The sequence below is a fragment of the Cariama cristata genome, unplaced genomic scaffold (genome assembly GCF_000690535.1).
Source record: "Cariama cristata isolate BGI_N322 unplaced genomic scaffold, ASM69053v1 scaffold22639, whole genome shotgun sequence".
Classification (NCBI taxonomy): domain Eukaryota; kingdom Metazoa; phylum Chordata; class Aves; order Cariamiformes; family Cariamidae; genus Cariama; species Cariama cristata.
This window is the reverse complement of record NW_009636592.1, coordinates 1-11,291: the sequence shown is the minus strand read 5'-3', so window position 1 is coordinate 11,291 and position 11,291 is coordinate 1. Positions and strand designations below refer to the sequence as shown.

The 11,291-nt window shown below is 41.5% G+C and overlaps 1 protein-coding gene across 1 annotated transcript; it reads left to right on the top strand.

The window, feature by feature from the left end:
• Window positions 1-2,722: 2,722 nt before the first annotated feature.
• On the top strand, window positions 2,723-9,272 carry YWHAB (tyrosine 3-monooxygenase/tryptophan 5-monooxygenase activation protein, beta). The gene is made up of 5 exons (XM_009707978.1): window positions 2,723-3,032; window positions 4,066-4,189; window positions 5,242-5,405; window positions 6,750-6,845; window positions 7,377-9,272. The coding sequence occupies exons 1-5, from the start codon at window positions 2,739-2,741 to the stop codon at window positions 7,431-7,433; spliced, it is 735 nt and encodes a 244-aa protein (XP_009706280.1). The 5' UTR covers window positions 2,723-2,738; the 3' UTR covers window positions 7,434-9,272.
• Window positions 9,273-11,291: the final 2,019 nt, after the last annotated feature.

Sequence of the window (11,291 nt, the reverse complement as noted above, 5' to 3'; positions counted from 1 at the left end):
TTGGCAAAGTGCAGATCAAAGATAAAACTGACCTTTGAATGGCAAAATGTAAACTCTGTTGGAGCTGCTTGCCTCTGGACTTCAACAAGCAGGCTTTTTCTACATAATAATCACATTCCGTAAGAAGAAGAGGGGAAGATAAGATGGTTGCAAGAGAAATGCTTCTTGAAGCTGTGCAGAGTGTGAGGAAACTAGAACTGCTCTGAAGCTGTTTTGTTTAAATGTCCTGTTATTCAAAGCTGGCTCTTGTAATGTAAAAAGCATTCTTCAGGTGTACTTTGTTCATGTTCAGATTTTAGTGAGTGGGCAGAGAAATGCCACTCACAAATTACTTCCTGTTTTAAGGACATAGTCTAAATTTAGTGCTGAGTTGAGGGAATGGTTTACGAGGTTTGATAGACTCAACAGTGAAAAGTGAGATGGGTTCTCTCAATGGTGAACGGTCTGATGATGTCCTTAGGCTTGTTATGCACTGGTACTATGATATGTTTCAGAGTAGGGAGGAAAAAAATGCACATCACTTGTCCCTTTCAGAGTAGGGACAAAAAAATGCACATCACTTATCCCTTTCCATCCTCGGGAACTATCCTTTTGATAAATCTGCAGAAGCCAATGCTAATATAGCAAATCCCCATGGTAAAAACCTCTTGGGGAAGAGAGCGCCAAATTAATCATGCATTACAAGACCTTGTCACGCCGCTACCCACTGTCAGTCTTGTTAAGGTCTTCGATCTGAAGTCTGTCACCTTTTAATAGGTGCCAGAATCCACTAGTTTAAACACAGTATTGGAACTTGAACTGCAGCCTGACTTTACTTACAAGTCTGCAAGAGGTCTCTTTCCAGGAGGCTGGTTGTAGCATTACATGTCCTGACTTGAGTGCCTTACGTGGAGGGATGCATTAGGCTAGATCTACAAAGGACCAAACGCAAGAGGAGTGAGTGTGACTTGCAAATACATAGCAAGTAGAGCGTTTGGTTGCTGATGTACTTCAAGAGCTTTCATGTGAAATAACAACGTTTGACTTGATATCTTGGGCGACTTTTTTTTTTCCCTAAAGTGAAATATCTTCAGCTGAAGGGATTGAATATGCTCATCTCAAAATAATTTTTTAGTTAGGACTCTGTCCTTGGCAGTAGGAAACTCTGAAACTGCTTATATACACAATGGGAATTTGGGTCTGCATCTCATTGCCCTGGTTGAAGATTTAGTACAGGGGACTCGTTTCCCTGCATGATAGTGTGGTAGGTGATACTTGGATTAAAATACAAACTGAGCATTGTGTGCGAGACGTTCTTCACCAGGAGCCTGTCAGACTGGGATCTTCAAAGGAGAGGGCAGGGAGAAGGCTACAGCAATCTCTTTCAGCCTGTTTGTCCTTTCTAATAGGGCTGTAGATGCTTGTCTAATGAACAGAAGCCTATGAAAGACAATTGTAAACTTACTGTTCTTCTTTGCTTTTTTAGTGTTCTGTTAGAAGTTGGTTTTAGGCTGTTAGATCTCAGCCCAAAAACTTCTTACCTGGACAGTGAGAGTCCTGACTGGGATTTAGGGAGTAGGAGAGGAACATTATTGCTCAGTATTGACAAGAATAACAGTTCTGAGTCTGTCCAAAAGGGAACCTACACACCTGGAGAGACTTTACAGATGAATTTGGGGCATCTGGGAGTGTATGAGGTATTGAGGTCCACTTACGTTGGTAAAGGCAAAGAAACTTGTTTAAGTTCTCCTGTGAACCTGGCCCTAGGTGGTTGAGTATAAGGTTGATAGCTTGATGGCCAAGTTAACTATGTGTTAGCATTGTCTTGTAGAAGTAAGCAACGCTCAAGCTGCCTCACTGCCACGTTCCTTACTAACTTCATTTTTCATTGCTTAAGCTCTTCAGGGGCCTTGTCGTCATGTGATGTGTTTTTCTTGGCTTCAGCTGCTAAACTGCATTATCAGAAATGATAAACAAGTTGTTTCCACATAAGCAATTAGTTTTGCAGTAGTGACCATTGTGTGGGCCACGTCCCATTCGTTTTTTGTGAATGTCCATGCTATTTAAAAGGTCTTGAAAACCTGGGGCTGCACCCACTGTAGCTGTGTAGAATCATCCATTGTGTGTATGTTGATGCATATATGAAAAAAAAAAAACACCAAGGTTCTGGCAGAACAGTATAGATGTACTTTGCATAGTTGCCAACAACTACAGCTTTACTGGCTATGGTTTATTTAAACCCACAGAAACATCTCCTGCAGCATGCAAAAAATCTTCAGTGTCAGGAGGAGCTGTCCAGTGCTTCAATGCCCCTAAGTAGCTGCTGTTGTACAATAGTGGGGGAAAACAAACAAACAAACAAAAACCCAGAAGAACCAAAACAGGTGGTTTCTGGGTTAGACCGTGCAGTGTCTCCCAAGCTGAGCTGTGCCAGTGTAGGAAAGGGGAGAGATTTACGTAGGGAACATATTGATGAACTGTACTTAATGCCAATATGAATTTTGCTGCATTTTGAAGAATAATGCTCACATATCTTCAGTGGCCAATGTGATTGGTCATTTACACATAGAAATTATACCTATTTAGCAAAAGATCAAATAAATTTTTAGAAATAAACCCTTTGTATTACTTAGAGTTGATAGATTTCCTGCTTATTAGTGACTGTGAGTTCTGCTTCACCCTTCAGCATTAACTTCCACAGTGCAGACAATCAAGAGACTTTTTCTTTATTTTTATTCCCCGCTAATTACAGGAGAGCCATGGATAAAAGTGAATTGGTACAGAAAGCCAAACTGGCTGAACAGGCTGAGCGTTACGATGACATGGCTGCTGCTATGAAGGCTGTCACTGAGCAAGGACATGAACTGTCCAACGAAGAGAGGAATCTACTCTCAGTTGCCTACAAGAATGTGGTTGGTGCCCGTCGCTCGTCCTGGCGTGTAATTTCCAGCATTGAACAGAAGACAGAGAGGAATGAGAAGAAACAGCAGATGGGAAGAGAATATCGTGAGAAAATTGAGGCTGAATTGCAGGATATCTGCAATGATGTTCTGGTAATAATCCAACAGCAAAAATAACAGTAGTTAGTACTGCAGCATTCTTCAGAGAGGCTTAAGGAATCTTACTGGTGCTGTAAAATCTTACTAGTGCTGACAGCACCTTAGCAGGGGAATAATTTTGCATAGCTGCATACTTGGGTCCAATTCTAGCTCCTATGTAATCTAGTTTGTTTCTTTGGGAATTTGTTATAAAAGAGTGTTTATTTTGTTTTAATAGAAAAAAGCAAACAAGGCAATGTTGAAGACCCCCTCGCTGCTGGCTAAGGGTCACCATGAAAACAAATTTAGATCTGGAGCACTGGCATGAGTCCTGCTAAAAGGCCTACCATTTAAATTCTTTCCTTAATGAATGCTGATGTCCTGAGGCTTGTTTAGTACCTTTTTTTTTTTTTTTTGGATGGAGAAGATGTGTATTTCTTCCCCCAAACTGGTTTTGCTATTTCTTTCACTTAGAAAAGAGGGATTCTTTTTCTTGCTGTTCAGTTTGCTAAAGATCAGTCAGGAGCAGTTGCTGTCTGTACTGTCAGTCTTTGCATCTCTTTCTGAATGCACATGTGCTGACTGTGCCACTATTCGGCTTTTCAGCTGGAGTTGCAGATAGAGTCAGTTTGTTGTCGATAATTTCATGGCTCTCTATAGAATTCAAGTTTGTGGCAGCAAAGCTGACCAGACTTGTGCTAATGTGAAGCCGCTGCTTTTCATTAGCTTGGTTGTGGGCATAGGTTTGCATCAGTGTATTTCAAGGAAAATCTTTACAGTCTTAAGCCCTGATAGCCATTAGATTCTGCAGGAGTGAATTGTGGTTATCCTCAACATAGCAAGTTTTCTGCTTTGCAGGGATTAGGTTAGCAGTAGCTTCTCTTTTTTTCCCCGAGTTTAGACAACAGCGGGCAAAGTGATTAACACACGAGAATACAAAAGTCATTGTTAATGTTTTAACAGTTCATGCTTACCATTGTAACAGAGGCTCTGTTTCAGACGTTATTTTTATGACTTGGAAAAAAAAAAGTGACATTTCCTTTCTCAGGAACTCCTGGATAAATACCTTATTGTCAATGCCACACAGCCAGAAAGCAAGGTTTTCTATTTGAAAATGAAAGGTGATTACTACAGATACCTCTCAGAGGTGGCATCTGGGGACAATAAGCAAAGTAAGTAGAGATGACATCTCTCATTCTGCTGGGGGCCGAGCAGAATAAGGTGTAAAAAAATACTTGTGTGCTTTTCTCCTAACATGAAGTATTTACTTCTTTTTGCTACTGCTCTGTAGTATTGAAGACAGGTGCAGGGCAAGTTGCTTTTAGAGAAAGGCTTCACACTGACATTGATAGAAGCTATTGACAGATGTTCATCAAACCAGTCAAATTCTGCCTGCTGCCCTCTGACCTCAGTGACTGATTTTTCAAGCATGTTTAGCAGTGTAAAATCCTTTTCCTGGAGAATGTGTTTTTTCTGATGGAAAATGCTTTGTTCCTGTCATCTCTTATTTAAACTGTGAATTTAGCTCACAAATCTTCACTGTTTGCAAGCTTTCTGCATGCCAATATGGGATATTGGGTTACTGAGTCCTAAGCCAATTAATCCTGAAATGGTAAAGCAATGCTGAACTGTGCCTGAATTCCTGGTGAGTGTCTGATGTAGTCCATGTCTTGCGAACGTAGTTTGATGCCATTCTGGATCTTGTTGTTACCCATTAGCCAGGAAGGGACTGTTGTCTTTCCTCTGAAACCCCAAACTGAAATAGAAAAATTCATGACCTAGCTGCTAAATGTTTCCTTCAGTTTAAATACGTAGTTTAGATACCTCTTCTTTCCCGTATGGTTTTGTCTGGATATATTATTCAGAACTACTACTTCTTCAGCTAGGCTGGAGGTGAGTGTTTAATCACAGTATGTTTTGACTTGGGTGGAGCTTATGTGCATTCAGATTGGTTGGAATTGCTTTTGAATGAATTTCATTTTTAAGTCTTAAAATGTTGAGCTTAATTTTTGTATGTCAGAGCTTTATCTGAAGAAATATTTCTGCCTTAATAGTTCAGCCAGTGGTAGACTTTTACATCTAAAAACATTGAAAGAAGCATCTGTGTATATGTAATTGTATGAATTTCTGGTGGCACAATAGTCTAGACTAAGAATATAATAGCTTCCCCCGTGAAGTACAGTGATGCGCTGTGCATTAATATGATTGTAATTACTTCTTGCAGCAACGGTAGCAAACTCTCAGCAAGCTTACCAGGAGGCATTTGAGATTAGCAAGAAAGAGATGCAGCCAACACACCCCATTCGACTCGGTTTGGCTCTAAATTTCTCTGTCTTCTACTACGAGATACTAAATTCTCCTGAAAAAGCCTGTAATCTGGCAAAGACGGTAAGCAGACTCTTCATATTACCAATTTTTGTGGAGGCTAAGGAGGTAATTACATGGTTGCAGTAGCACTTTGTAGATGATTATGCTTTTTGATATCAAATTCCTTAAAAATGCTGTCATCTTTAAACTATTGTCATCGTAGTATATCTTCAGGTAAGTTAGCTAGACTAGCTTAGCCTTAAGTAAAGCTTATTTGGTAATGCAATTGATCCAGTGAAAGGGAAGACGAAAGTGCTTGTTCTTACGTCCACATAATTCTCTTTGAAGGCACTTGTGTCAAATTTGAAAACACTTGGACTAATTTAGCACTTTTAAAGTGAAGTATTTATTTGAATTTGAACACTTAGCAAATATATGAACTGTCATCTTTGTGACTGCAGTTGTAGCCCTGAATGTCCTTGTGTGTCTGTGTGTGTGCACCTCTCTCCCCAGGGACCAAAAAGAGCGTGTGTGATGGGTTGTGCCAAACAAATAGCTAGTCATTTTTTTCTTAGCCTTGACCCTAAAATAGGATTAGCGCCTTCTAAACAGAGCTTTTTGCATCTGTGAAAATTGTCTGGTAGTAACTTGAATAATACGGCATTAGGTGAATCTTTGTGTTCTTAATATGCGCTTCAATAATGCTTTGTAACAGGAGGTGATGTTTTTCTGTGTAAAACACTGCTGCTGTTCCTGGTTTTTTAGTTAATACGCTTACATCTGTTTGAAACCTGAATGAAGAATTAGCACTTAGTGATGGGTCTCGGCTCTCAGACTTTCAGCATGGGCTTTCACATGTAACAGATCAATAGGAAGAACAGCTTTATTAATCTCTAGTGGAACATATCTGATTTCCTATGCTATTTTGAAAAGAAATCCAAAACCTTCCATCCCACTGTCAAAAAACCCTTGTCTTCCATTTTCTTGCCTACTTACTCATGTGCAATATATGTATATCAACTTCATGGTACTTTTGTCTTTTAATGCCGATTTAGACCAGTGAGACCTTCATTTTTAACGAAAGCATTGCTATTTAGTGTTGTTCTTAAACCTGACTTCAAGCTGTGTGAATCATTCTTCACAATGACGGAGAGTGCACTTGTCTTTTCAGTATTTGGTATAGGCATGGTAGTAAAGTTGTTCTGGGCTTTAATCTGGACCCTCCTGGAGACTTCTGTTGTCCCACTGGCTGTTTGGTGAGCTGGTGCTCACTTTGGTTTACATTTTGTCTCTTAATGGAAAAGAAAAATACAGGAAGCTTTTGTCACAGAATTTGAATAGTAATGTGGCACATTTGTAAGCTCTGTGTAAGCAGAAGTGAGTTCCGAGAGCGGAGTGTGAAACTGCTGTCTTGCATGTTTTTAGGCATTTGATGAAGCGATAGCAGAGCTGGACACGCTGAATGAAGAGTCTTACAAAGACAGCACTCTGATCATGCAGCTGCTTAGGGACAACCTCACTGTAAGTATCATGGGGCAAACCACTGCCTTGTGTGCCGGTACTTCTTTAGGCTGCTGGGCTCCGCTTAGCGGGACTCAACATCAGAAGACTTACATAGCTCTGTGCCATTAAAAGCCTTTTCTGGGGCATTGCGTGCAGGTCTTAACTGCACTGCTTTTTGTAACCAGACCAGTTAGACTTGCTTATTTAAATGAGAAATCACTTGTTAACCACTGTAACAAACTCAGATTTTTTTGGTTTGGTGAGGTTTTTTTTGGTTTTGGGTTTTTTTGTTACACAAAGTGGAGTTTCTCTGTTCTCATCAACAACCAGCTTTATGTTGAGCTTGCAAACTTGTACTGGCTGTTTACTTGTTATCCTCTCCTCATCTTCTAGTTCATTATTCTTTAGCTTTACCGCTAAGTTCAGTTCTGCATTGCTTTTAGCTGAGAAGGTTGCACAGCTACTGCTAATTATGCTGTCTTCCCTTTCCTGACAATTGTAATTAACTGTGTGCTTTCAGTATAAACATGTGTTTGTATTTCCTTACAGCTATGGACGTCAGAAAACCAGGGAGATGAAGGGGATGCTGGGGAGGGAGAGAACTAATGGCTGTCACGCTTCACTATATGTTCAATGTCACCCTGTATCCTACACATATATCCCTTTGTGCGACAAGCAAAAAGAATAGTACATCGACTTTCACAACCTCAACGTAGCAAAAACTGTCTGTGGGGTAAAAACGGTTGGTTGGTGTTTTGTGTACTTAAAGCGGAGGTCGGTTATTATAATGGCATTCTGAACTTTCCTATTATGAACATTTACAGTTACGATTACCGTGTTTATATTTTTAACTGAACACTGTGATTATGGGTTTTGTGATTGCAATTGACTTTACAAAACTCTTATTGGTAGAAAAGTAGACATCAATTATGTAACTCTGGCGAGCGTAATTTGGCACCAAAATAGTCGAAGTACAATTCTGTTGTAAAGTTGTACAGAAAGTTATAGAGATTCTATTGTGACACTGGGGCATGGAAGGAAAACAATCCGATGTATGGCATTCCAGTTAGTAACACTGCTATGAGTTAGTTCAACAGGCACACTCTGTAGACATTTGTAACGAAGTCTTGAGGCACCGCTTTCAGTCAAAAGCTCACTTTGTCAATCCTGGCTTTCTGGGGATGGGGTTTGTTTTGGGGAGGAGGGTAATGGGGGAGTTAGGAGCTTGATTTCCAAACTTTACACTGGCACATAACTGGGATTTGACTTCTAAAAGTGCTTACATGCTCATACGACATGCATGACTAAGCCCCTTCCCACAGCAATAACTTAACCTAATTATACCTTTAGATATTCTTCAGTATTGAGAATTCTTGGTTCGCTACCATGGACTTGCAATAGGAGAAGATTCAATTTTTTGAATGGCCTTATTAGTTTGGATGATACCATGAAGTGATCTGCCACTTTTGCATTACTTTACTCTTAGGTGAATCAAGATCTCCATGGTACTCCCATTTTGAATTTATCCTGAAAACTTCTTAAGTAATCCACTGAGCCATCTTTTAAGTTCACTTTATAGAAATTTTTCTCCCATTGGACTCTGTTCATCCTTGACCCTCTCACCTGTTTAAACACCATTAAAGCAATTTTGGACTCCCACATATGCGTCATCCTTTCTTTGATTATGGGTGATGTTGGGATAGTGGGTGAGACCTGAGCCTGCTTGAGGACAGGTTTCTTTCTTGAATGTTTGAGAGCTGCCAGTGCTGTTGCAGTCTTCAGCTCTTGTCTGCCATTTTTTGGTAGTACCAGGACCTGGCGCAAATATTCAGGATTTCCCATTTATTGTACTGGAATGCAGACCTACACATTTGTAATGCTTGTAACTTGTAATATTTGAGCTCCAAACATCCTCACCTAGTTATGTTTCAAACATGTCCCATTAAATAAAACCTAATAAGAGTTGCGTGAATAATGCAGTGGAAAAGATTAGGAATAGTCACGTATCAGTCTCGCGGTATCATCCCCCTGCCTTCACATTCCACTTAGGTATAGGATCCATCTGTTTGTCTGTCCATCTGTCTGCTGAAGAGAATTTCATGCACTGATTTTAAAACTCCCCTCTACTAGCTGAACAAATTGTGCAGTTAATACTTGGCGCTTGATAAATGCAGTAGTGAATGTGGAACCGAGCCTGTCTGTATATCTGGTAGCTCTTTTCGCTTTGTTTTTACTGACCAGTATTCTGCCTAAAGTTTGCTTCTGTGACGGTTATATTGCCTAGCACACATGTGGTTGTGAGAATAGTATAGCAAAAAGAAATACCTGGTTATTGATGTACTAGATTTGTGTATGTCTTTTAAACAGTTCTAGTTTCACCTTACACAAAATAATCAGGAAAGTGTAAAAGAATTCAAAAGTGAATAATAAAAAAAAATTTTATCAGTTGTTTGTGTCTGTTATCTTTGCCGTACTAGTGGTAAAATACCCTGTGGTAGTAAAATCGCCACTTTTATTAAATGCTTGGGTTGTGTGAGTTGATTCATGGTTTCTAATTACTTAATTACTCATTCCTTTGCAGAGAGACTTACACACACCCCCTCCCAGGCTTGTAGTAGAAAACACTGATTCTCTTCATTTTTCTTGAGGTCGTACTTATATTGTCACTGCAGGACTTAAAAGAAATGCAACTATAAATATCTATTTAACTTGCCACAAGTCATTGCATAGTGTATGGTTGAACACACTGTAAATAAGAAAAGTCTGTTGGTTACATTTAAAAGTTTTTCCTCAGGGAATCTTTGAAATGCACATTTCTGAACGCAGGGTTAGTTCTTCAGCTGGCCTGCTATCAGTCGTCTGCACACCCAGCTGCACAAGTGAACTATAACCTGCATACGCACCAGTTAACTCTGCTCTTCTCTGCTGGTGGTGTGCAAAAGCAATACTAGGAGTGCAAATGCACGTCTACGTGCAAGTGGAGGTGTCTTCCTGGAAATAAGAGTGCCTGAAGAGATGGAGAGCAATAGCCAGGTTGATACCAGTTAGCCTAAAAGTGCCGAGGAGGTTGGTTGGGGCCAAAGGCAGTGTCCTTCCTGCTCTGAGCCGCTCTCGCTCCTGCAGTGAGATGGTCGGGATGTGAGCTCTGTGGATAATGTCACTCGGCTTCTTTTGATTGACCACTACAAAGGTGTTAGGCCAAAATCGAACTGGCTGCTGATCAAGTACTGATCTGTCCTGTGTCATGGCTTTAAATGGTGGTCCCTCTGTTTACATCTGTAATAATTGCTACTTTATCATTTTCTTCAGCCTTTATGGACATACGTGCTCTCCCGTGATTTTGTAGTGTACACTAATGCCCAATCTGACTCATGCTGATGACACTGTCAATTCTGAGAGGAAAAAGTCCTGGGTCCTGCTAGCTGCTCCTGTTCATAGAGCGTTTGTCCTGCCTCAGTTCTTTCAGATGACATCTCCTATCCTTACTGTTTCTCCTCGGGGAGATTATGAGCCTAGGAGACTAGTCTGCAGCAGTGATGAGTTAAGGGAATATCTTAATTTTTCAAGTAATTCCACCTTTTGGGGAAAAGGCACTCCAGCTGGCCCAGCCACAGTAAGAATCCAGCTGTACTCTACATCTTTAACTGATCCAGTGGGTGCTGCTGTGGCTTCTCGTTCCTGGCACTGATGCTTGTCTGACCTCCGGGTGAGGTGGTTTAGTGTGGGAAACCACCAGAAGGCTTTTGTGAAGGTTAGGTTTCTCCGGATCTGACCCTTCCAATAGTACGGGATGGGGTGGAGCTGAGCAACCACGCTTGGGTTTGTTTTGGTTTAACGTGTGGGACTATGGTGGTGTGTGCTGCCTGGAGCAGGCCGGTGTGTCTCCTGAGCAGCGTTCAAGAACTCTGGCAGCAGAGGAATCACCTTTTTTCATGAAGTCCATCAGACCCGTTCAGCTGAAGTTAACATGTCCCGCTGCACTAGCTTCCCTGCTTAAAAGTGTGGAAGCAGAGGGTGTGTGCCCGAGGAACGAGTCTGGCTGAAAGGCGGAGGTGCTGGGCCCAGCGCAGCCCAGCAAACCCCAGTCCTGCTGGGGACGTCGCTGGTGGAACTGCCCTGCCCGCTGCCCTCCGCTCCTGTGCTTTTTCATCCAGCCTTTAACACCAAATCATCACCTCTCAGACACGTACCCTTATGTCCAGCACAGCTGGGGTGCGATCTCCGTGGATGAAGGTGACTCGACAACACTTGTGTGTCAGCCAGACAAAAGGTGATGGCAGAGGCCGGGTTCTGTGTCCCGTGGGTCTCTCTCTGTTGGGTGCTGAGGGCGCTCGCTGCGGAGTTTGGGAGTGCCCAAGTGCCTAACGATGCGGGGTTTGTACCGAGCTGTGTACATCTTACCGGCTCCTGCCTGGATTTCTTAGCTGCAAGGAGTTACCCACCAGAACTTGCAGGTGATTCCCT

What these genes read in the sequence shown, in the direction of transcription:
- YWHAB (XM_009707978.1), top strand. Translation starts at nt 2,739, where the DNA reads ATGGATAAAAGTGAATTGGTACAGAAAGCCAAACTGGCTGAACAGGCT. An exon ending in ATATCTGCAATGATGTTCTG is followed by an intron (nt 3,033 to 4,065) that starts GTAATAATCCAA and finishes TTCCTTTCTCAG; the next exon opens with GAACTCCTGGATAAATACCT. An exon ending in ATCTGGGGACAATAAGCAAA is followed by an intron (nt 4,190 to 5,241) that starts GTAAGTAGAGAT and finishes TACTTCTTGCAG; the next exon opens with CAACGGTAGCAAACTCTCAG.